The sequence below is a fragment of the Anopheles moucheti genome, chromosome 3 (assembly GCF_943734755.1).
Source record: "Anopheles moucheti chromosome 3, idAnoMoucSN_F20_07, whole genome shotgun sequence".
Lineage (NCBI taxonomy): Eukaryota > Metazoa > Arthropoda > Insecta > Diptera > Culicidae > Anopheles > Anopheles moucheti.
The window spans coordinates 80947911-80974383 of NC_069141.1; the positions used below are offsets into that span (position 1 = coordinate 80947911).

Consider the following 26473-nt stretch of genomic DNA (forward strand, 5'->3'; position numbering starts at 1 on the left):
TGGCAGCAAACAACGTACTCCATTTTCTATTTGTGCAAGGGATGTTTTGTTACACATTACGCACCAACACACTGATGCGTTCCGCTAGCGTTCGCGCAACGGAAGGAAAGCGATTCCGATGGCAATCGGTGCGCCGTTTGCCACGTTTCAGTAGGTTGTGCTTGTGAAGCTCATCAGCCCGGTCACGTTTTTTTTTTGTTGTTTGATTCGTACTCAGTTATTTAAAGATTTGCTGTTCGGGTGTAACGTCCGTTGTGTTTCGCTTTTACCTGGTGCTCACCCGACCCTCACCGATCCAAGGTGTTCCAATCATCCTGCCTCATCTATAGATATATCAGTCTATTTTCAATATTAAAGTTATAATATCAATGCATCTGACGTGTATAGAAAGAGGGTAATCATCATCTAGCCTCACCAGTTCCTTCCACACTCATCTTCTTTCGTAAACGCCTGGGTAAATGGGTGTTGCCCAAGAACCAACTAAAACCCATCAAAGACAATCGTTTGTTCTCAGATTTGTAGATTTTGTTCCTTCCTTTCGTTCCCTTCCTAAATGTATCGATTCCTTTCAATTACCATTAAATAAAAATTAAATTAACAGCTTTGTTTTCTTTTTGCTTACGTATCCTAACTCCTAATTAAAAATATGCTACAATTTGTCAACATGCTGAAACAACAGCGGGATGCAAAAGTAGTGGGAAGAGTTGGATAATGCCACGCCTAAACATTTAACATTTTGTACATACGGAAGAATCTGATGCAATGTTCGTACTAAGCAAGGGAAAGCATAATGCCTTTTTTGTCAGAAGTTTGTTATAATTCTTTAAACAGAAAGCAGAAGTAGCACATTCACCGGTAAGCTTGCTATAATCAATTCCGATGTACTAACCATATCGAGTAAAGGAGTTATCTCAGTGGAGAAAAGAAAGAAAGAGAAGTTGTTTTGTGTTTGTTTCGAGTTTTAAAACATTAGATGGCCGAAAAAATAGATTTACTGGAAACGTTTAAGCTAGACAAGTAGTGAGGTTTATGCAGGAAGACCTGACAACTGAGTGTCAAGTTTTAACCAGTACTCATAGTTAGACACAAGAGTGCATTTGAGCAATATCAATTGAAAGACTTATGCCTCAGCAATATCCTAACACTACATCACAAGCAAGTAGTAGTAGGCCTCGGTTCCATGAATGCTGATCCAACTTGATATTGCTTCAATTAAATAATGCATTCGATGGAACAATCCACAGATTGTTCATTGTGAGTCATCTTTCTCATCCGAATCTCACATCTTGAGTGCGTGAGATCTTTAATGGTAACAGTGGTACGGAAGCAGGTCAACTCCTTTCGCTGTCATCAGATGTCAAAATCAAATTTGTCAAACTTAGAAACTTTCCAGTAAACCTAATTTGTTGGAAAACCACCACAATAGTGAAAGGAACATGAGAATCAAACATGCTTTGCCGTGGAATAAGCGTTCCAATAACACAGCGGAAAAATGATCCATAGTCTGGTACACGGTTGGCCACTCTCAACCCACGCCCGCATCAACGTAACAGTACGCCTTATAATAGCCTACAACGCTACTTGTATAAAGTAATGGTATTTGTAGTTTAGAATAGTGTCTTAATCAATTCATTCGCTCTAGCGCATTCGTTCGAATCCGAATCCACAGAGCCTCCTGCATGTCTCCTTGCCAGCAGATGTCCTCGCCTTTATCCTCGCCGCCCTCTATTCTCACGCCGACCGTACAAACCGGATCCTGAGAATCTTATCGAATTTATAATGTTGCCTAAGGCTGAGCACGAGTAATCCGTTGATGTTTAGTACTTGCTTAATATTAATACAACATTGAAGTCAACATGAACATGTGCTAAAGTTACTTGGGTTCTGTTCTGGGGATTCTTGTTCCGTTACAGGGATACGCGCCATACTCATAGTCGCTCTCTCAGTTTCGTCTCGCACACGCTGGGGGCATCTCTGCTGGCATAATTGTTTGCTTTTTTTTTATTAATTTAGCCACTGCCGGAATTTGTTGTTGTTTGTTTTGCTTGCCTACGCGAACTAACCGCCACTTTGTTTTGCATCCGGGCATTGCACTACATAAAAATACTATTTGAAACGGGTTTGGAATCAAAAGTTTGCGTTAAGTGGCGCGTTGCGAATACTAGAGATTAGTTGGGAATCGTACGCAAAGTCGAAATCGTTGTTACAAAACGCGCTCAAACGGCATTTGATAGATTGAATGTTTCAAAAATAGGGGAAAAAACCATTATCGCGCATTCGGTGCGCGTTCTGGTTAAAACGCTACTACTGCATTGTTTAAAGTTTTTGCAACATTAGTAAGAACAGTGTACCGCTGGTTATAGTGTGTTGTTTGTTAATGGTTGTGTCTCTCGCTTCCTCTTTCTCTCTCTACCTCTCTGTGTATTTAAACTATTTTCTAGCTGTTAATAGATCAAAAAATGGAGCAGCTTATGCGCTGATGATGAACTGGTAGGCAGAGACAAAAAGGATGGCACCACTGCTTGCTGTTTTAATGGATAGTTCATAAGAATGATGCCAGTGACGAACGTTTACTGAGGCCGTTTTACTTCTGGGTTCCAGCGGGAACTTCTAGATTCGTCGCGGCTTGGAGTGCACGATCCTGATGCGAAACGAAGCTACGAGCTCTAGTGTAAATTATCGATAATTATCACATAACAGTAAGGATTTAATCGAGTTAAATTAGTTTGACCGCTTCGTCTACATTTTTACGAGTGTGTGTGGTTACTTGGGTGGTTACTAAACCTTTAAATTAATATCTTTAAACTGTTATTGCTTTTCTGTTTGTAATTCACACTATAGCTCCCCTAAACGTCTAGTATAGCCGACCGAATGAACCTTTTATCCGAAACATAAGCAAAAAATTGCACTAAATTTAACTTATTGCATAAATGAATGTCAATCTACCGTGAGGCTCCAGAATTTCTGGCATTTGAAACAGTATCATTTACTACTAACGCGATCGCAAACCCGAGATGCCAGATCGTTTTGGTTCGCCGACTTTCCCCGGTTGGGCCGATTAGCGGCAGGCGAGGAGTACTGAAGTTCCACCTGTCCACCATTGTGCTTACCATGCATAGACCGGATTGTGCCGGTTCGTACGTCCTACGTTTTCGGGTTCCTTTTCATCTGTTGTTTTAGTTTAGCTTATCGGTCTAAAAATTTCCATAAAATGGCTTCTATATAACATTTGCCTACCATCACTGCGCTTGTTTTGGGTTTGCTAAGTCCACTCATTCACTATTTCAACAATTCCGTCGAGCTGCACGGTCCATCGAAACATCCGCCCGTACTGTCGCTCACCGAACGTTGGCTTAGGTTGGGCGAGAACTGTGATGAAGAAAATGGTGGAAAAGAGGAAACAAATTACGCCTTTGACAGCTGCAAAATGCTCAGTAAAATGCTTGGTAACGAATATCTGACTACCTCCTGTGTCTCGTCCACCGACGGTAGTATGTCGTCGACCGAGTTCGGAGTCATCGGGCTGGGTGTCGTCAGTATCGGTTTGTTCATAGGGCACGATATCACATCACCGATGATGATGTTCGGTTTGATCTTCTGCAGCTGCTGCTGCTCCTGGAGCCGGGCCAGATGCCGCTTCATCTCCTGCCGTAGCTCCTTCTGCTGGATCTCCTGCTCGAACCGACGCATACTGTAGCTCCGCACGGATGAACTGGTACTGTGCACGGAAGCTAAACTTGGTCTTCGGGAACCTGCCGCCGAAGGGAATTGGAGGAGAAAAACGGGAAAGAAAGAATATTCACACCATTACTAACGTAGTCCCGCGCACGACCGACTGGCTGTTGTTTCGTTAGACTTTTGCTTTCTATGACAATGAACCAATGGCGTGTGCATTACGCGTTTGAATTGGCTTTTGAGCAGGTGAGCAACCATCGAGAGTGACAAAAATAGTAGAAGAAAGTACGTTCAGAGTTGCACTTGGTGAAATGCTGACAAGCTGGCGTGTGCTACACAGAAAAAAAAACAATGCAACCATCATTACGAACAGAAGTGTTGAAGGATGTGCAAAGTAAATTATAATACAACAGCGCAAGGTGGGTGCTCGGTTCCAACAGTTAGGCCTAGACAATTCGTTGCTGACGTCGTTAAGAAGGGTTAGCTGTTATCTGACCGGTAAGAATAAACAATTGTTATGTCATATGTAAAATAGGAGTAAATCTGAACAGAAATAGTCAAATTCTTAACGAAATATGTGAAAGACGAAAATTTTAGTACACAGAAACGAAAGAAACAGTTAAGAAATTTATACTCATATTGTAATAGTGATAGAATCTCTGCACAAAAGACACTTATCTTGAAGGCAATGTTGTTTAATTAAGGATATTTTTTTATCATTAACAACAAGCTTTATCAGCAGCACATTTAGCTTAAATAGCGTTATTAAAGAGCCGAAAGTATAATTTGCAAGAACAAGACATTGAGAGATTAGTAGTAGTAAAGTATAGCTCGCTTGCATAGTACTGCTTAAAGCTAACCCAAAAAATAAAAGTAACAGTTATCAATGTATAAATTATGACTTATTGAAGAAGTAATGTAAAAAATATGGAAGTAATACAAATGAAAAATGTTTGTCTTAATGTGTATGTATGTCGTGTCGATAAGCAGTTTAGTGGAAGTGACATAAAGATGTCAATGAACATTAGTACGACAGCATAGGAAGCATGTAGACGTGATGCGAGGCGAATGTTGCTTCATAGCTGATGAAGAAAAGTTAAAAACAGAGATAAAAACCAAAACAGCAGTAGAAAAAGAGGAAAAGGTAAAGAGAGAGGGTGAATCAAAGGAAAAAAATATCGAGATTAGTGTGAAAAAGTGAAAAGCTGAACCAGAAATCAAACATATGAAAAGTAAGCCTTATATGGAAAAGAGTGGATAAAAACAAACGCTATGTGACAACAGCTTGTAGATGTCAGTTTCATTACCGGATTCGTGTATTTTGTGTGTATTACGTAAATCATTTCGCCATATTGCTTATATGCATGAACACACATTCTGAAATTAGTACGTCATTGAGGTGGGTAAAAGAAAAACAGAAACTTACACAATTCGCTTCCCTATTTCTTCGCGTTAACGGAACAAAAAACAGTACAGACACGTTAATGATCAAACACTTCTAGGTGGTACAGTACAGAAACACGAGCTACGAGTAGAATAATACAACCCAAAAACACCAACACACAAAACTATACACACTCACACGCACTCACACATACACACGCACACACACACACATAGGCTATTGTCATGAGTTTTGTCTGCGGTGGTTTTTCTTTACACTACCTCTAGAAATGGCAACATGTGAATGGTGTGAAGGACAACCGTCTTGAACAACATGAACACAACACAACATCAACAACAACAACATTAACGACAAAACACAAGAAGAAGAAGAGGAAGAAGAACAGTACGAGGAAGACGTAGATGGATAGAAACAAAACAACTCTAAAGGAATGGATTCCCTGTGGTAAAGGAAACAACAACGAAAAAAAAAGGCTCAGCCGACCAGAACGAAACATCCTTGACAATTGTTGCGGTTGCATGTTTTTCTGCCTTTCGGTTTCGGTACGTTTCCATTCCATTTCCTTTCCCCTGCATTGCCCCCCCCCCCCCCCCTTGCTCTCCCTTTGTTGGACAGGTGTTTGGCCGAGACACACCGACGGCACGCAACTGCACTCCGCAAATTTGGTCACACGAAAACGATGCACGATTAGAATTTCTGCTCCTCGGCCGGTTGAGGGAAATTATACTCTAAATGGGCGGTTTTGTTTTGGTTTTATATTGCTGCATGGAGCGTGTGTTGCGTGTCGAAGTGAAATGTTTTTGCCTCAATTGTAACGCTTGTTGTACATTAATGGCTTGATCGATATGATTGACATTAATTCGTTTTATACTAATACACCTTATTCTATTTGCCGTGGGGGTTTATCTGTTGCATTTCAGAGCACACCATAATGGAGGAAATTCGTGCTGCAGAAGAGAAAAAGGGTGCACAATTGTTGGTAGTTTGATTGCTTTTTAATAATTGAATCATGGCTTACTTGACACCTTTTTTATTTTATTGAAAAGTTGTAATTATTTTCTAAAAGTGAATAGGAGTATAGAAGAGCTCTTGGCGTTGTAAGTTCCAAAAAGGAAAAAGGCTGATGAAAACCATCCTATTCGAGTAGAATTTTGTGCTAACCATGCTCTAAACGCAAAAGGGTTTGGATAATTTAAAAGTGGCCAATTACTTTTGCAAGACAAACGCCAATTGAAAGACCACAATTGATTGCGAAAACGACAATGTCGAAATGGTGGCAATGTTGCCATGTGAAGGTCCTGTTCAAACACTAGAAGAACTCGACAGGATACTAGTAGTAATTCAGCAAACCATTTCTCATTGGTTTAAAGCAATGGAAATAAAGTTCCGGAAGGTGCGAAACTGGGTACTTCATATAAATGGAAACCAAGAGACATCGAAACGTCGAACGACGTCTGTTCACTCTTGAACAACTACTGAAACGGCCAAATCAAAGAGGCTTTTTTTGGGATTAGATTTTGACTGATGATGGAAAATGGTTGCTTTACAACATCCCAAAATGATTGGCAATAACTTCAGACCCTGCCATAAAAGGCCCTGCCCCATAATTTTCAATCAAACTGGCTGTTCTTGATCATTAGATAACCTTTAGCAGGATATGGTCTATTATGAGCACCTGCAGTCAAACGTAAAGATATTTTGATTCTTTTCTCTCACTGGAATTAGAAAAAGTAACAACGAACTTAAAAAACTATCCTGATTCTGAAAGAAAAATCTCAAAGTATCGTTAAAAATGCCACGAACCCATTTGTACTCCTGACAAATCTGAAGAACAATTCATAGCATATTAGCCAGTACAATTAAACGGGATAATGAAACCTGGATTACATTCATTACAATGCGATCCACTTTAGACAGCAATATTGAGCTAATGGTGCGCATGACTAATTTCTTCAAAGGGCATTATACGTGACGGGACATTCCATTGTTGGTACCAAAGCTCTACACCACACACTCACTTCGCTTCGTAATGGATTTCCGTAGGCAATTAAAAGGCAATAAAACATTTTCCACCTTAACAGCTGGAACCGCATACTAGCAAACGTGTTGATAAAATGAGGCGGGAGTGATTGTGTAGCTGTACGGCTGTAAACATAATATTCCAGCTTGGGAACATTGTGTTACCTTGTCGGATAAAACCAAACAGAAATCCAGAATCTAGCTGCTAGCCGGATGGGTACTAATTACCGTTCTATTGAGATACGATTGCTTTCACTGGCACTGGGCATGTGACACCCACACACTTAAAAACCCACAGAAAACAGGAAAATGGCAGGCGGATTTTGGAAGGCTGGGAAAATGGACTACACCAACGAAACCGCACACTGAGTGGTATAGAATCGAGAAACAAAAAGAGAAACTAACGAAACAGCACTCAAACGCAAAACGCAACATCTAACACACCGATACATGTACACTAGAGCATTCGTCCACCGGTCCCGGTGGACAGGCAGTGGACAGGACGGTGTTGGAATTTGCTACGAGGACGGAAGGACCGAAGAGCCGTGGTGCGGAAGAAAGTGGTGGGAATTCCAGGGCAATAAACAGGGAGGAGTGTTCCAGCTAACCGGTTCGATCGGTTCAGTTTTCGTGGGGGGGAGGTGGAGGAAAAACAGGATTTGAGAGTAAGATGCCTGGAGTGGAGTGTGAATGTGTTTTACCGCAACGTTTGCCACCTCGCTCGCTGGTGTCGGCAGCGCGCCCAGCTCGATGCTGTCGTGCAGATCGTAGCTGTAGCAGTGATTGACAAACGGATCGGCCGTACCATGTCCGTCCTCGTCGTCGAAGCTCGAATCGTCGTTGGTGGAGGTGCCGTAATGGTACGGTGCGTGGTACTGCCCGTTGCTGCCACCGGCGGTGCTGCTGCTACCCGCGGCATGCCCGACGCCGGTCCCATCATTGTCCCTGCCGTGCACGTTCACGCTCGACGTGTGGTTTCCGCTGCCGATCAGCGCGGTGGCCTTGCAAAACTTGGAAAACAACTTATTGTGCGTTCTGAGCGACGGTATGTCCAGGTAGAGCAGCTGCTTCTGGTGCTCCAGCTGGCGCTCGAGATATTTGGTCATATTGTCGTCGCTCAGATAGCTGCTGGGGTGCTGGGAATCGGTACTAGTGGATTTACTATTTCTAATTGCAGATATGTGACATGATACAAGCAATATGGCGGCAGATCGGGCCGCACCTGTACGGGAGGTCGAGACCAGGACCCCTTTGGAGCCGTGCAGCGGCGCACTGGACGGTCGCCGATTGCCATAGGAACCGATGGAACCGCTCGAGCGCTGACTGGAACGAGATGACGGTCTTGCCGACTGTATTGTCAATGGTATCCCTGTCGTTGGCGCGTTGTCATGGGTCCCCACACGCCATGCCGAACGACACGGTAACGCGTTTCCGGTCCGTTGGGGCAGGTTAGGACGCGCGCGCGCGATTGGACAGTTGGTATCGACCATCCATTGCCGCGAACCGGTATAGTGGGATCATCGTGATGTGTGAGTGTGTATTTTTGAGCGCAAAACAAACATGGTCAGCATGAAATGGAGAGAAAGAAGAGATAAATAGAGAGACAGAGTAGCCAGCGCCGGAGATATGTGAAATAAATGCGTAAATGTATCAATCAGCACACATGAAACGCTACTACGGGAAAATGACAAATAGAAACGATATACGGGAAAAAGTTGTTATTCTACTCAACTTCAATGTGTTCAAAAAATCAATACCAAATTACTAATGGTATGAAACATCACTCCCCTTCTTGTTAAAAAGTAGGCCATGAACTCAGTTCTACAAGACACCAGGCGCCTCCATCTGTTTAGTAATGTAATTGATGTGTTGGTTTGCTATTTTGTTGTTTAGTGTCAAGGATAAGTAATATCATTTCCAAAAGCACACATTAATATTAAAATTAAAGACAATAAAATATATCGTCTTCAATGCCTTTTTTTAATCAAGCTTTAAGATGATCACTTAGCTTTACATAGTACCAGGCGCCTCCATCTGCTTCAACACTGGGTGATAATGGAATTTTTATGAGTGCTAAAAGTGATACCACTATCAAAGCTACTCATACTAACAAAAGAAGCAACGAACAACCAATAGTATATCCGTCATCATAACCTCTGGTTCTTAATTGTAGGCCATTAAAGATCACTTAGTTTTACAAAGCACCAGGCGCCTCCATCAGTTTCGTCACGTGGCGATAATGTTATTTAGTATTTTGTATTGTTTTTCTGTCGATGGTAGGTAATACTACTTAGTGATTCCAAAGCTATTCAAAATAATCGTAAAACACAGCATCACAAAAAATCTTCTCGTTTTCCGAATTAAGTCATGAAAAGTTACTAAGTTTTACACGCCATCAGACGCCACCATCAATTCCGTCATATGGCGAAACTGTTGTTTTGTTTGTTTATTTGTTTGTTTGTTTTTTTTTTCGTTCAATGATAAGTGATACCACTTGCAAAACTACTCAAATCAGCGAAACAAGCGAAACAACACAAAAAATGTCTAATGTTTCAACATGCAGCAAAACTATTCCTATCGGATTTTATTAAGTTTTGTTTTAAATTCAAGACCAAATTTTACAACCACACTACAGTAAGATAGCTGACCCGTACAGTTCGTGTTCAAAGTTGAAATGTCATACGGTTCGCCATAACAGGCATCGGATAGAGAGGATATTAAGAAAAAAAAACACACACTCACAAACAAACCAATGTTTAGAAAACAATCGAAAAAGCAACCACGACCGGACGAAACTGCACGCTGGAGCAGAACTTCCGGAAATGGAACCCCAAAATAAAACAAAACGTGCCACTAGCACTACGGTGGCAGTCCAAGGTCTTGCCATTTGGCAAGACAAGCGAAAGCTATAAGGAAGGATGTGTCACCCAAAGGGGGCAAAGAAAAGGAAAGTGGCTCGAAGGGAAGGGGGAGAGGGGATGGGAAGGAGAACGAAACGAACCGCCTGACACGGACAAATGATAAAAATAGCCGGAAACCGGAACACCGAGAGAATCTAGAATCTCCAGCGCCAAACAGAAAACAGGGCGGCCCCGAGCCAGTCATACCGTACCTGTATCACTGGAAAAGAGTATCGGCGGTGCGAGGTTCGCATCACCGAAATGCCTAGGTCGTGGATATTTTGTTTTGCTAAATAAATGCAGCACCATGCAAATGAGCCCCGCCAGCACGGCAATGCCGCTCGTGACACCGAACAGTGTCGGAAGATCCGCAGTTATGGTGGCCATGTCTGTGAAGTAGATTAAAATGTTAAACGATTGATGCGGATGCCGGGAACCGCAACCGCCACCGTGGTGTGTGTGTGTCCCTTTTTCCTTTCCTGTATGGCTGTGTAACAGCTGCTAAGCCCTTGGATTATGGTTAGTTTACTATTGTTCTACGATTTTTCTTCCGATTGGTATGATTTTTTTTCTTCCTTGCTAGCAAACCATAAGCTTTCCAGTGGCAACGTTTGGGCCACTGCCAGGTTCATGCCAATTGGATGCTACGGAACCTGCTTTTAGTCTGTTCCTATATTGGTCAGCAGCACCGGGTGGACGTAAATCGAACTATTATCGTCCGCTGCCCTGTCGCGCTGATTGTTTGCCGCAGCAACGAATCCTTTTTTTAGCATAAATCAAACAACGGCTATCACGCGGAAACATCATCGCATGGTGTTCTGGTTCTGGTTGAACAAGTGATAGCTTAGTGTTGAATGATAGGTAATGTTTGCTCCAATAGAATTCATAATCGAACTAACGCTTACTTTCATAGGTAAATTGGTAAAATATAATATAATAAAATAAAATATAATACATGTCGAAACTAACATAAATAAGTAAAATTGTTTTGCAATATTTAATACAATATAATATAAGGATATATATACCGTCAGCAACTCAAAAGTCTCTGAAAAATGTTTTAGTTTTGCACGAAGTTTTACGAATATCTCGTCAGATGAAAACCTGTGTAAATGTTTTGTTTTGCGCTTCAACTCTTCATTATGTTTTTACTACTCTGATGTAAATGTACTTAAATAATTAGCAGTTTCCTCCTTCATATTTTTATATATCCCCTTCATGCGTGAGGTTCTTCATAGTTTTTTAATTAAATTTCTACTCTTGTAAACTATCAAACCTTTAAGCAAAATGCAACAAAATCTGTTATCTTGTTTGAGTTTGATTTTTCCTTTTCTTTTTATGCCTAAATTTAATTCATCACCATTTAGCTAATCTCGGGCTGTAGCAATAATCATCTTTGGCCTTGTGCATGCACCGATCCCTAGCATTGCATGCTAACACGCACGTAAAACTCTCTGCGCTACCTTTATTTACGCTTCCCTAATGACACTTTGCTTTTACTGCAAACCACCAGTGACTGTTGCACGGCACGCCACAATGTTGCGCTGGCCGACGCGACCTTTAACCCCACTTACCTTGTGTGCAGAAGACACGTTTCGTTGGCTTCGAGTAGCTAACGGAGTGGAAACCGGGCGCACATTGACAGATGGCATTGTGGACGATCTGCATGCACAGCGCATGCTCATCGTTGTAGATGCAAGTCTGATCGTAGAAGCATTGTTCCCCAAGTTTTTTGGCTGCCGGTGCGGGATAACGATAAAATGTAGATTATTGCATTTGATTCACTCCATTCACTCGTAAAAAAACGAACGCGTTTGAACAATGATCGACATCAACATCCAAACAAAGGACGGATATTTGCCACAAGCTCACAATGCAGATACAGAGGGAAGGAAAGAAAAAGCGTACGGTGAGTGGTAAACGTTGTTCGTTGGAGTCTATTCTAACGCTTTGTTAGCATGTTGGCAAAGGTTGGCTGGCGGTACAAAATCAAACGAAACACGATACGCCCGGAAATGGCATTCGTACGCTCATGACGTGAAGACATTTGAAGCAATGTTTGCCGACTTAAAATGGGAACGGAACGTTCCACGGCGAGCGCTTTTCTTTGCCTTCATTTATTTGCTTTCGTTTTGCAATGAGGATAATTTGAGAATTTGCTGGCCTTGGGCCAAACCGTCCCGGGGCTCATAAAACGTACATTTCGTCTGCGGTCAACCCACCGCACCAATTGGTCAAGCGAGTCATCTCCCCAGGAAGTGGAGGAAGGTATTTTTTCCTCCGAAGGTGAAAAGAAAATAAATGGAACAGGAAAAACAGGAAACATTGGCATTTCCGGGTCTTAGCCGTTGGTCGAATTCTGGTTTGCACGAAATTTTTACCCGCAACCCGAGCGTTCAGCGTGAAATAGACGGACGAAAACGGTGAAAACGGCGGTTGGCCTGGGGGGAAACTTACGCTTGGCACATCCTTTCAGTATCCCAATCAGCACGACGTAATCTTTTTCGCAGCTGCAGGTGTTAGTCGTAGGATCACAGTACACGTGATGTAGCTTGGGGTGGCACGTAAACTCGCACGGTGCCCCAACGTACATTCCCTTCGCTGAAACGAAGCCAAACAAAACGAGTTGCGAGCATAAGGCGACAATTAATCGTAACGCGGCAGTTGATTGCGCTGTGATGTTGATGTGATCGATGGTGTGGAAATGTGATTTACTTCGCAAGATTGCATGAGCATAGGCTCTCGTAATTATAATAAGGATCGAAAACATGGCACAGAAAGTGGATTTTACTCATAAATAATGTATTTACTTTAAAAGAAATAGAAAATGTAATAATAAAAAATCGTAAAATATCGCCGCTTCCGTTTACGTAAACGAATCCTTGGAAAGCGAAAAATAAAAGGAGCTAAAGAGTTACACCGTACCGTCATAATTTAGGTTTTATTATCTCTGTCACGTGGCGGCTTCCCGGTAGCGCACTGGCACGCTGGAGTGTTGCCAAATGTTGCCAACAAAGTGCGAAGAAGCGTGGCTAATATTTGGGTCAACCATTACCAAAATGCGGGTCCGGATATTACCGTCTAATGTTGTCACTTCACATTTTTGGCTGCACCATTACTTTTGCGATGGGTGCGACGGTGCCGGCAGGCGAACAGATGTAAACAAGCGTGGGCGATATTTAAAAGTCAAATACTGGAATGCTGGCATGTGCCAAAAATTCGTATCAAGACGAAAACACCATGGCGTGCAGTGTCTTATAATGTTGCATAACTTCCGTTTCAATAAAAAGCACCGCCCACTATGATATTATAATTTTTAAAATAAACAACGTGTCACCACATCTAATCGGTGTGTCAATCGTGTTCGGGGTTCCACTAAATAACCCACTCCGCACATGTGTTCCGTGTCGTGCGGCTGCTTAAACATGATTGCGGACAGCATTAACCATTTAACTAATGTACATCCTGTTTAGCTGACAACGTGCTTGTTCGCTTAATGAGTGACCAACCGCAACAACACCGCCGTGCCGTGGCGATGCGGCCGATTTCTCGCTTAACACGCAGCAATAAAAGGCAATCATTAAAACGATCAAAACACGATAAGGCATGCAGTGGCAAATGGTCGGCCACGCGTGTGGACGGGGTACCATCGCAGGAAGGGGCGAGTTTATAATCGCGTTCAATGGCGTGACAACATGAAAAGTTCAATCCTCACGAGAGCTTTCCCCTAAACAGTTGACATCCGCTCGGGCATGCTCTCGCATTCGCTCTCTTTGCTCACTCTCGCGTATTTTGACTGTTTTTTTTTCTTCCTTTTGTGTGGTAAGATAAATATTGTGGTACGATATATTTTAGTCCTCTTTTTGGTATTTTGGTCATTGGCGATCAGATTTTATAAAATTTGTTTTGATATTCATTTGGCTACATCGTAATCCAAACGCTAAAGGATATTAGTTTGAAAAAGTGTTTAAAACGTTGGAAGCAATTCCTGTTGTTTTTCGTAACTGTATGGAAAATAATATTAAAATTATTTTATAAAATTTTTACACAATATTTTATCAAATTGTTTTGGGATTTTCAATTTATTAGAAATGTTTGTTAAAAAAAATGAAATATTTGTTAAACCATTAAGAACATAATGAATAAACTCAAAAAACAACACACGCCTAGAGAATTTATATTGAAAAGAGCTTTAATTTATCGGACTTTTCGGACTCGGACTTAGATTATAAAAGATTTTTATAATCTATAAGAAAAGTTTTTTAAAAAGAGTTGAAATCGCTTATCGAGATCACTTATTCTAAGTGGTGTCTAAGTCGCAAACAAGGCTCTATTCTAAGAACCCGGATGTATCAAACCGCTCACGTAACCAAATATTCACCAATATTCTATGCCGGAACGTTACCGCTTCGCGTGAATTCAGCCGCAAGAAACGAAAATTAGATTATTCATTCGTCATCTTGCGGATAAAGGATCACAAGTGCGCGAACCTTATTGGATTTGTAACAAACGCAATTTCTTCCTTCAGCTGTACCAAGAAAGTACTCGTCAGTCGTCGAGAACGAACAATTTACAACCGTCGGCAGGCCTCGTAAGCTTCGTGCGTATTGTCTAACCCGGACCTGGCAGAATTCCATCGAATGGAACGTGAGACGAGGTAAAGTTCCATGTTTAAATTTGACTAATCCATCAAATGTCCCAATATTGTATAATACGCATACAAGTTAAAAACATCTCGTTATCCTTTCGAGTTAATATCCAACCAGAATGTTAGATTATTTTAGAAGAATTCTTCCCAGTAATTGACTTTGGATCTACAGCATCATTCAGTTCAGGTCTGTTTTGTATAATTTAACAAGCCAAGAATGAGCTTGTCATTGGAGTTCTACTTATTGGCCACGATAAAGACCTACGATCGGATCCAAAGCTGTATAATTTACTAAACTTGAATAAATTTCACACCTCAGAATAAGATAAAAGCAAAGTAAACTCAAATAATTATTATCAATTTATCACTCCTGCATGCGTTACTAATCGAGATTGATCGCTGATCGCTGAGCACTTACCCGATTTATTCTTCACTATATCGTACTCATCGTATTCATCGAAGTAGTCGTCGTCCTCATCGTCAAGCGGTGGTGCCACCATTTCTGGCAGCGGGCGCGCTTTCACCGGCAGCGAGGTGATCGATTTGGTGCCGGTGTGCGTTTCGATCGCGAGCGTCACCGGAAGCATCTTAATAAACACGTACGACAGATAGAGCAGGGCGAAGGACGACCGGCGCAGGATGCGGCTTTTGTACTTATCGCTAATGAGGGTGTAGATGATCTTATGGTACAGGAGGTGTTTCTGCTTTTGGTGCTGCTTCACTGTACATCCCCAGACACTGTCGGGGAAGAAACTCACTATCATCTTTGATGTGTTACACCAGTTCGGGCATTGCGTGATGGGAGACTCATTTAACAACGCATGCAATCTCAGGCGGTGACTGATGGTGCGTGGCTCCACCGTAGCAAAAGGGAACCGGTACGTTTCACTGCACTGACGGTAGTGATGGTAGTGGTGGCGATGATGGTGTGCACTTTGCGCAAGCCAAACGTGCGAAACTCACGCGCAATTGCATTCTCTACATGGTTTTCCGTAATCGCATCTGTAGCAAAGCCGGCAGGGGAATAGGAAAAAAAAGTTCGATACAAAAGATGTTCGCATCCGCACACAGAAGTTAAAGGAATGTGAAAGATTCAGTGCAAACGAGTACCAGTATCAGAGCTATTTTAAAGAACACTAAACCTGGCTCTTCAGGTTACACTTCGGAAATGCCGGGAACTTTCCCAAGACCATAATGTTCACATGAAATTAATTAATGTCCACCCATCTCCAATTGGTACGATAGCATCTTAATACTTTTACTGGTGTCTTCTTCCGTATGCAAATGATGCCTCTCCAGTTTCTACTCCGTGGCATACTCATTAGTTTATGGCCCATCACGCACCTTCACGCTCATGACCGGTCCTGAGATTAAACACTTAATTATAATCCACCTCACGCTGCGCTACGGTCATCCGGTGCTACCTGGCGACGTCTTCACACCGGTACTCTACCAGCACGAAGCTACCTTTAACTCCCAGCACGTACACATCACTCATGGTGGGTCTCTAAAAAAACCAGGACCCCCTTTGCGGCGCATAGTTAGACTGCACTCGGATGGGAAGCGTACAGCCTAAGGTCACACAGCACAGCAGATAGGAAAACGAAATGAAGTATTTCCTTCCTTTCCTTCCATCTGCCCTAACGTAGTTAGTGGCAGCGGAAGAGGCACATAGAATACGGGGACGCACACACACACGCGCACACAATCACACGCAAGAAACAACAATCGCTCCCCAATAGGCCGCTAGCCTGACCTACATTGCGCACCGTACCGGAGGAGCTTCCGCTTCTTTTTCCGGCATTGTCCCCATATCGTCGGAACGGTGGGCCTTCGGCTACGAAACGACGGTATCGTTCGGTCACATCAGGACGGGAGGTACACACGACCCATTGCCCTCCAGGGGCGGGGAGTTAAAAAGACCTAAGCGGGCGTTAAATTGCTGTCGTATTTTCTTTTTTTTTCGTTTGATTTTGGGACAGCCCCGCGTCAGACACGGCCGGAGCAACAAGATCTTCCTGGAAGTGCTCCAACAAAACTTCCGAGCCAGTCCATTCGAAGCCGAACACCGCCAGCCAACACTCGCTGCTAATCCCTTGCAGATAAGGATGTGCCCCAAAGCAATGCTTTTACCGCCGTACCAATCACCGCCGGACCGGATGAGGTGACGCGAGGGATGTTCGGAGGAACGCGAAGGAAGGGGCGGACCAAAGGCCCAAAATAAAATGGGGGGTTTTCGCCCAGACCGGACCGGAGTTCGCTTACGTCAACCACGGTTCGATACGGTGAAGTGGTTTTATTTCCAAACTCGCTATATTTACCACCGACACCGAGTGTGCCGCTTTATCGAGAGTGGTCGATTTAGATCAGGGTCCGCCGTGTTGCTGTGTCATGGAAGCCGGTATGTTGTATTTTTTGTTTCTGATTGCCAGAATGTTATTCCATCCTTCCCGAAAGGTTTCGGAGCAGGATGGACAGGACTCTCAGGTTTCTCACTAACTCGAACTCTCCGGCCTGCAGGGAACTCTCTGCACTCCGTTGCTCTATCCAGTACAGTCGGGCGGTTCGCACTGCACATGCCCAAGCTCCGATGCTCAGAGTTGCATAGTGGCTCTCACATGCCACTAGGAATGCGAACAGCATGCGAGGCAAAGGGACGACGGTGTGTGGTTGGGCTAAATGGAGCGGACTACTTGGCAGCAGCCAACCAAGCGAAAAGGGGGACACACAAGGAATGCCCTCCCGAAAGGAGAAGTTCCATTTTTTTGCCATATTCAGTGACCCCAAATTCGGGATACATTTTAAAATGATTAGACCGCCATCCGTCACTTTAGTTGGCATAAGGATTACATAATGCAATGCAACAAACGCTGGTCTAAAACCACCAGGAGAGGAGCACAAAAGTTACAAAGTTATAGTGCCATTCTAGGTGAAGTCAATTCTATGCCGTCTTACAGGGAAAGCTGAAAGCTTTGGCAAATGTGTGAGAGCCATTTTGGTAATCTACTAATCCGATTTGGAAATCAGGTGCTACTACCAGCAGACTTCTTATTTAGGTCTTTGCATTAGACATGATCCAATTTCGATTTAATATCTAAGAAATGAAATGTAGGCATTAGATCAAACATTAGATATTATTCTATCACAAAAGATCTTACACCTTCACTTGTGCTATAAAATCATTTAGCTGTCTTTGTATTCGTTCATCAAAAACCAAATTTTGTTGCATCCCTCGATGAAAAAAAAACACGGAGTTGCCCAGTCACGTAGTCATACCGTTATCATCGGTAAAGGTGTAATCGATTTTACGAGCTACCGTATCAATTCGAACCGCACCGTCTTATACACCACCACGCAAAAAAGGTCCATCCACTCACACTTAACGGCACTGCTGCTGTTGCTGCTTACACACCTACACTATCATCATCCCTTCAGCGATCGCATCACAATCCAATCCAGCTGCAATCGCTGCCTGGACATTACATAAATCGATCATCACACTGTCAGCGGCAGCATTCGAACGTATCTGCGAACGCATACAGACGAACTGCGGGGCACTCAACGAGGCACACGAGAAAACACATTCTTGCGAATAACTTCACCCCCGAAAATGGCGGTGGCGCCATTGCTATCGAGGGCTTACCGCTGGCCTTTTCCATTTTCCCACCACGGGACGCTTTTCCTTCGCACCCGACCAAAACTTATCAGAGGGCACACACTATCGGTGTGCATGGATGGATGCGTAAATGCGCTAGCGTGTGAGTGTGTTTGTGTGCCAGTGTGCGTGTATCAGTTTCACCTTTCTCTTAAGTGTGAAGTGGGTTTTATTCTTTATTTTACGCGCTTGCCGTTACACCACTTCCCACACCTCGATCATCTAGCACCGAAAATGTCACACACAAATCACTGTCTCGAGGCCATTTTCGGTCCATTTCTTTAAGCGATTTTTTTTTTGTCTTCTGCCTTTTAGGTCCGTACTTCACTTCCTACTTTATGGACGCAACGCACACAGAGAGGCATATGCAGAGAGCGCGAAGCGGGGTGCAAAGAATGTGAACTTTTACTTTTTATCGCCGAGGTGTTGAAATTGATGTTTAACCGCTGTGAAATAGCTTCGATGCAACCGAACGAGAATTGCCGTGACTGTTGTGTCGGTTGGCAGGTGTAGTATTTGGTGCCTTTTTGCCGTTTTTTTTTTTTTTGCTGCGTTTTCCAGTGTGGCAGAAGAAAAGTGTGGTATGCGAAACTGTGCCCCAGCGTCGGCTGGTATGTGCTGCTGGAAAAGTGGTACAACGTGAACTGAACGGATGGAGATAGGCTTTTCCGTGCGATAAAGTTTTCCCTCGCGTTTCCAACATTATCGCTCCGAGCTTTTGCATTCTCTCTCCCGTCGAGCTCGCTCCATTTTCACCGCGAGCGGTGAGATGTTTTGTGTGCGATTTGCTCACATCTCACCACCGCCAGCTCACTATCGGGACGACAGGGAAATTAAACGCGCTAGGTGAATACTACTCTTTATTATCACGCAAATGACATGTGTTTTGGTTTGTTTGCAAACTGTCACACAACGGAAGGGCAAACAAAATGTAACTTGGGCGAATAGATTTGCTCCAGGTGAACGCACGAAACAATGGCATTGCCGTATCCGGCATGTGCGTGTGTGTGCGTGCATGTATGCTTCCCAGCAACTATGGAAGAAGTAAAGTGGCCGATATGTACTGTGCTCGAGTGTGGCCGATTCGGATGGAGATAACGTTACACTTGACTGAAGCTGCTAGCAGCTGGGGACGAGAAGCATAATAACAATAAATTAGCAGGCTGGTCCACCAGGCGCCACATATCGGTTTCATGTAAATAACGCTAACGTCAGATGTAATAGGATAGCGAAATGTCGTTTTGCGAGACGCACACACACACACACATGCGAGGCGAGCGAACGGCGAATGAACAGCGCCACAGAGCAGGACAGCGAATTATAAATAAAACGGCAGTATCATATTTTTTCTGCTTTCTAAATATTGACATACACAAGCCGGAGAATGAGTTGAAAGGCATAATCGAGCGATTTGTTTGCTGCGTAGTTTTTGTTTTGTTTTATTTTGTTCAGCTACAATCGCATCTGTTTGCAATAATGCAATAGATACATTAAAAATACACCATGATTGATTATCCTATATTTAAACACTTAATCGTAATTTAATAACAATTAAACTATATTAAATTAACATCTCAAACAATCCGATTTTTCAAGGCAACTTTTATATTCCCTTTGGGAACCAAATGGGAACTTTGTGTGGAAGTTTGATCTATCATTGAGAAAAATAAAATTTTCTTTGAATTTTAAAATGAGCGAATGATTATAAACACGAAAATTATTGTTTTAAATCAATATAATTTCAAATGTTTTAGTACATCCTGCAAGCTTTGAGTTTTCTTTAAGCTCGCTTTCCATTAGAGCTTTATGCTACACGAAGCTTATTAGAAAGCTCCCAGTAGACGATGCTTTTACTATGGAATAGTAGTCTAAGGATGTGTCCAACATTATTATGCTGAAAAATTATTGCCCAGTTCTTTATAATACTGTAAATGATGTCTTTATGAAATTAAAATATAAATGAAATGTTGTTCCATTTAACTTCATATCGATATTTAAATATTTAAATTTAATTACTTGCTTTACGAATTAAGCCTGCAACAAAAGTCCTTTATACGGTTGAACGTCGTCGTTTGTCAATTCAATACACCAGCCTTTCTAGTGTACGCTTCAACGAATCTTTTATCCTTGTGAACGACCTAAAAGGATTTAAAGGCCCGGGCTGTCCGGTGTCATTCTAATGACATGACTAAAAAAGAGAAGTCTAGTGACTTTAATTCGTTGTACAATAGTGAGTTCGTCGAACAGATTGTTGTAATGTCATTTCGCATGTAGTAACTGTACCTAACTTTAAGGGCCATTTTTACTTGAATTTATAAAACGTAGTTAATACAAATTTTCACGAAGAATGATACATTCTGTACGTCGACGGGCATATAAGAGCATTCTTCACCATAACGACTGGAATAGCGCTACATGTACCGACACAACTCTGCTCTTACTCAAGAATGAAATAGCTCGCTCGAAGATATTAAGCTTCCTCGACGTGATGCGTGTTAGCCGTTCTGCTCAAGCAATCTTGCATAGTGCTCGCACAAACACTGCCCGGTTCCATTTATTGAAAGCTACATGTCACCATTCCCGTTACTGCTGGCTGTCAGGGTTAAATATCTGAACTAATTACGGAACGGTAACCACTTCAAGGAGCATTTGCACGTTTTTCGACAGGAAATATTCTTGCTTTAGCACAACTTTGCTACCTCATTCGTCTGGTTAAAGAGTGCTAAGATGAAAACCTTGTCACAGAACGCACCGGATCTGATCTGTGCCAGTTCTTTCGGTAAGCCTGCATCACGGCGGCAGCGAATAAAGCAGCGGTTCACCACAAACGAGCAGTAGTAGCAGTAGAAGTAGTAGTAGTAGCAGTAGGCACGGCGTACCTCTTGCCCCGGAAAACACAGCATTTTAATTAAGGTTTAAATAAAATATGAGATAATTATGGTGGAAGAAGGCATGTTTGCTCTGCCTGGAATATGTGTTAATATCACTGTCGGCTATTGGTGTGAGGCCCGTTTCCCACTCGCTCACCGCGTGCGAGTGAAAACAAAAAAAAATAGATAAACAAAAAGTACCCCGGCGGAAATGTACTGATAGACGGCGTTCAATGAGCTCCGTACCAGCTTAAGTAGCTGTTGCTGGATGGGGCTTTTTTATCGTTTACCTGAGCCCTTCCGTGGGGAACTCATGAAAAGAAACAAGGTAATAAGGACATCTCCGGTAAACATTTCTGGTGCGCAAGAAATCGACCTTTCGGTCTCGGTATCAACAGTAATTTTTGCACAATCCACAACACAACGGCTCACTGCCTCCGGTACCGCCCGGTGCACGAGAGAGATCGCCGTGCTCATCCCGATCCGCAAAGGACTAGGGCCGAGTGCCGACAGTTTTTTTTTGTTGTGCTTACGTTTCGTTACGCTTGGAGTAAACCTTCTCATCCTATCTACATACATTGTGGCGTTTATCATATGTATCCGATTTCCTGTGGCTATTTTTTTACCGCCTCTTGTCCTTCATGCCTTCCCGTACGTTTCCTTGTCGCGTTCCCCTACGTTGGCAACGTGTAGACATACACGGCAGGTAGCAAGTACACCACAGATGGGTTCGAATATCTGCTTCTTGCTTTTGTCCCAGAATGTGCCCAGCAACGAGAACACTCGTGCTAGGGGTTGTGTATGTTTGCCGGGTTCTCCCGAGGAGGCCCGAAACACCCCGCACTCAACCATCTCGACCGTTCAGTCGTGATGTATCGGTGAAGCATTTATAAATAAAACCCATTCAGTCGGCACTAATATGGATACATTTACAGGAGTTCATGGTCCTATGATGTGCGGCACGGAGATTCACACAACAGTAGCAACAACAACAACAACGAAACACACATACCACCATGCACTATCCAGCTGCTGGATGGGCCGGGTACGCCGGCTTCACCTAACCGGATTAATGGCTCCCCTTGGCAAATGTTCAGGTAGCTAGAAAAGCATGCTTTGATATTATTATTTGGAGCATAAAATGATGCTCTTTGAAATTAAAACTACATGCCTGGAAACACTCATCGGCATACTGTCGCCGGTGCTGTTTCGCGCTCGGCGTTCTTCGAGGCACCAGGCGTCTCCATCGAACGCCCGCGTACATCAACGACCATCGCTCGGGTTCCGTTTATCAACCAGCCGAGTAGGTTTTTTCGCTTTGCTTCACCGTGTCAGAGTGCAGTGAGCAAGTTAAATGATATTTAAATGTTTTTTTTTTCGACCACGATTGAATCTTTCCCGCAAATCACGTGTGACGTATGTAACACAAGGTGGACGGTAAAAAAAAAAATCGACCCCATTAAAGCTGACGCGAGAAGAAGCGTTTAATTTATTGCTTTGAGAGTTACATACGGCTTGCCCGAAAAGTAAAGTAATATTACTGATGCATATTTTATTAACAGTTTCAATGCAAAAATGTACATCAGTTATTTTTCCATAAATGAAGAAGTAAACTTTACAAATTAGTCCCTAATTTACACTTTTACACAAAGCTATGTTTAAGCATTACTTACTTACCCAATATAAACAAACACCATTATCGCTGCTCCTCACGTGCTATTAATTAAAAAGTTAAATTTCACCAATAACCCAAAGCAAAAAATAAAGGGGCAAATAATTGAAGGCACTCACGTCCCTTGCACCGTCCCTCAGTGGGGCTGGCCAAACTATCCCAAATTAATCAAGTTTTTCGCACCAAGGAAAACGCTCTGCTCACACCTGCTATTGGCATTCGGGTTTACCTCCCACGAAAACTATGCGCGTGCTAGTGGAAGCGAGTGTAGTTTTTTAATTATTTTTCCACCTACCCTAGTATTAATCACTGTCATTAAGTTGTTGTTCTTAATTTTGCTGTCAGCGCACAAACAGCTTCTCCCCCTATGCGCGTGAGGGAGTTTCAATCGTTTGAGTTTTTTGTTCTTTGTATGTGTGGAAAAGTGTGTATAGAATTTATAAAAAAAACGAAGAAGGAAGGAGCGGCGAACAAGCTAAGAGAGAATGGAAATCGAAAAAATATTAAACTATTTCCAAAGTATTAATACTTTTTTTCATCATGCTACTCCATTTTGAACAACGCCTTTGCGTACAAAAAATTCGCCCACACTGTATAAACTACAGGTGGTGTCACGATAGACACGAACCACTTTATCGTTCCCCAAAATCGTCTTTCGCATGGCTGTTGCTGTAAAATGGTACCGGGCGAGAACGATCGGTAAAAGTTATTGGAGACTAAATATGAATCAACACCCAACCGGGTAGTGAGTTTTATACTACCCGCTCACCCCCACAGATGAAAAAACCACCCCACCACACAGCAATGCGAATGGTACAAGCGGGCCGTAAAAAAATTGTGCTCCACAAAACTTTTGCCACCGATTTCTGCCACTTGCTTGCGAATGAACAACACGAAAGCCGGTTTGCCATTTGGTTTCGGTGCGCCGGGTCCAAAAACCCACCCGCGGCTTCTGGCGTCGATATTGCAAATGTGAATTAATAAAACTTTTAATGATCATGCATGGTTTGTTTGATGAAGTAATTATAATCGACACTCCGCGCCGTCGACAACTTTCGCCAGCAGATTGTTTCTGCACCCAGTGGGTGCCCGGACGGGTACCATTTACAGCACGGTGCAACGGTTGCTTTGTTTTTCTTGCGCAACTCTTTTTACAATTGAGAACGAATTAAATTCACTTGTTTGGTTGTTTTTACTCCTGTCCAACATCCATCCCCAAATGATGGAAAGCCCCAATCGCATTGGTGCTTTAATTGAAAACGACACAATTTTTGGGAGAGAAAAAGACCGATGAAAACTTTCCACCGTGGGTACTAGCCGGGGCGCAACAAGAATATGACACAAAATTAAATCCAGTTCGGGGCATAAAGATGTCGTAATTTTCCCAGCCCGCTCGAAACATCCATTCTTTCGATGCGTATCGCTCGGTACACTCCAAACAGCAGCAGCAAAAAAAAACCCCTTCTCCGGTCGTGATTGCAATAATTCATCACAGTCAATTTTGGCCACACAGACTTCCCGATCGCATCGCACACCAACAAACCGGGAACACCCGATGGGAATGGTTCCGGTGCAGCGCTTTTCGGCTGCTCGCTGCATCTGGGTACCGCGGTGTGACGTAATACGGGCTGAGCATTTGCCCGGCACACGAGTGCCGTGAGATATATTGAGCAAATTTTGCCTAACGATATCATTTCCGTGACATTTTGACAGCGTGTCATATTTACTTTTTGTTAAATTTTTATCCCCTGCTGGCCTGCTGCTTTGGTGGTGGGGTGGAGGTTCCGTTTTGCTGCTCGTAGAGGGAGTTCTCTTCTCTTGGCTGTATGTGTGTGTGTGTTTGTGTGTGTGTGCGTATTTTTCTCTTGCAGCCGGAAATTTCTCAAACGTGTCTTTACACGCTCCGGCACTTGCGAGGAAGATGGAGATGATGTTTTATTTTTCGCTTCTCGCCCGTTTGGTGACCACGGAGACATACTTCCGATACGGCGGAGAGGGAAAGCACATGCACATAAATTCACACCAGGAGTACAAGCGGCCGTCTAAGGCTGCATTTTACCAGATGTTATTGTGTGTTCGTGCACCATCTATTGCCATCTCTCTAGAATGAAGATTGCAAAGTGCTTTTTTAGTCAGACACGGCAAAGTGTCGTTGAATCTTGGCAGAAGGATTGTTGCTGGTGGTCCACTGGTACAGTGGCTGGTGCACGGTTTTGGAACTGGCACTGAACAGATGAGACACCGAGCAATGCAAATTGTTACGATATGCCCTAACATGCGCTACACGCACGAACCATTCCAGTTGGGCCCCGTTGGCAAATTATCGAATAAGAAGCAAATGATGCAAAAACGTTCCCCGGCGTAGTACGTATCGGCGGATATGTTTAAGGTTATTTGGAATGGAAAAGTCGGTATGGAGATTGTGCTGTCCAAGATCTAAATTGAGATGTGAAGCCTAAATTGAAAGACTTTTAAGGAAGCCATAATAAAGATGCAGTTCAGAGGAAACTGAATAGAAATAATCACGATAAATGATGGAGAATATAAGTTTAACATTTGGATATTTTTGTATCAATACTTCCATTGTCTAATCATTATTTCTAAATCCTTCATAACGCTGAGGTGTATGAGGTTTTTTGTATGATTTTGAAGGCCTATGAGGAGAGCAGGAACTTGCAGAGTCTCACCAAGGTTACCCTCAAGTTTGAAGTTCGTTTGACAACGTGTTAAAATTAGTTGAATTGTAAAAATTATTCAATAAATTCCTACAAATCGGTGGCATAATATAACAACAGAAAAAAACATTGTTTGATCATATTATCATCAAGTTTCAATTAAATATTTACCATCAGCTCGCTTCGTTGATAGATGTCATCTTGAATATTTATAACATTAACCACTGCAAAACTCGGTATCAGGGAAACAAGACGAACAATGAGAAGAAAATTAAACGACAATTTCTTCTACATGCGTTCTACCTTATGGATGGTAACATCATTTGAGAAATGAGTAAAATTGACAAGGAAAAAAAATGCGCTCAAAAAGTTGCACTCAGCTTTATTGTGGAATAATTTATCCTTCTTGCACACCATACTATCCTCCACAAAACAGATCTCCCTCAGTATGATAGGGAACGAGAGAGAACGAAAAACCATATCAAATACAACAGCTACACACCAACAAAGTTTGCCCAACAACTTCGCTGGAAACTCGCTAGTCCACGCTGGGTATAATTTGCAACACGCTCGGCAATTATAGTCGCGTAAATCCCTCTTAATGGCTTTCGAGGTGCAGGGATGCTTTGCCCTCGAGTCATATTCTGCAAAACCGAGTGCAAGCTTTGTTTACTTCCCCTTTTTCGGGTGAGCAGCTTTAGCCGGACCACTTGTACGTTTAAAGTATCGATCGACGGGATTTTAGTGTTTGATGTTCAGCTAATTACTTGATGGTGGATACCGAGGTGAAGTTATCGGCAATTTAAAGCATTATGTTGTTTATTTGCTTTTTTGTAGGACTTAGACAATTATTTTAAAACGAAATAATACTATACGGATTATTTATATTGAATGTGCACTTCTACAACATAACCACCTCACCTCTTCGTTCACTAATTTTACTGTCAACATTGA

The 26473-nt window shown here is 42.7% G+C and overlaps 1 protein-coding gene across 1 annotated transcript; it reads right to left on the minus strand.

The window, feature by feature from the left end:
- Window positions 1–1179: 1179 nt before the first annotated feature.
- LOC128305030 (uncharacterized) lies at window positions 1180–15411 on the minus strand. The gene is made up of 7 exons (XM_053042307.1): window positions 15066–15411; window positions 12457–12600; window positions 11574–11735; window positions 10212–10388; window positions 7905–8468; window positions 3463–3752; window positions 1180–3369 (listed from the first exon to the last, which is right to left on the minus strand). Exons 1-7 carry the CDS (start codon window positions 15409–15411, stop codon window positions 3280–3282), a joined length of 1773 nt encoding a protein of 590 aa, XP_052898267.1. The 3' UTR covers window positions 1180–3279.
- Window positions 15412–26473: the final 11062 nt, after the last annotated feature.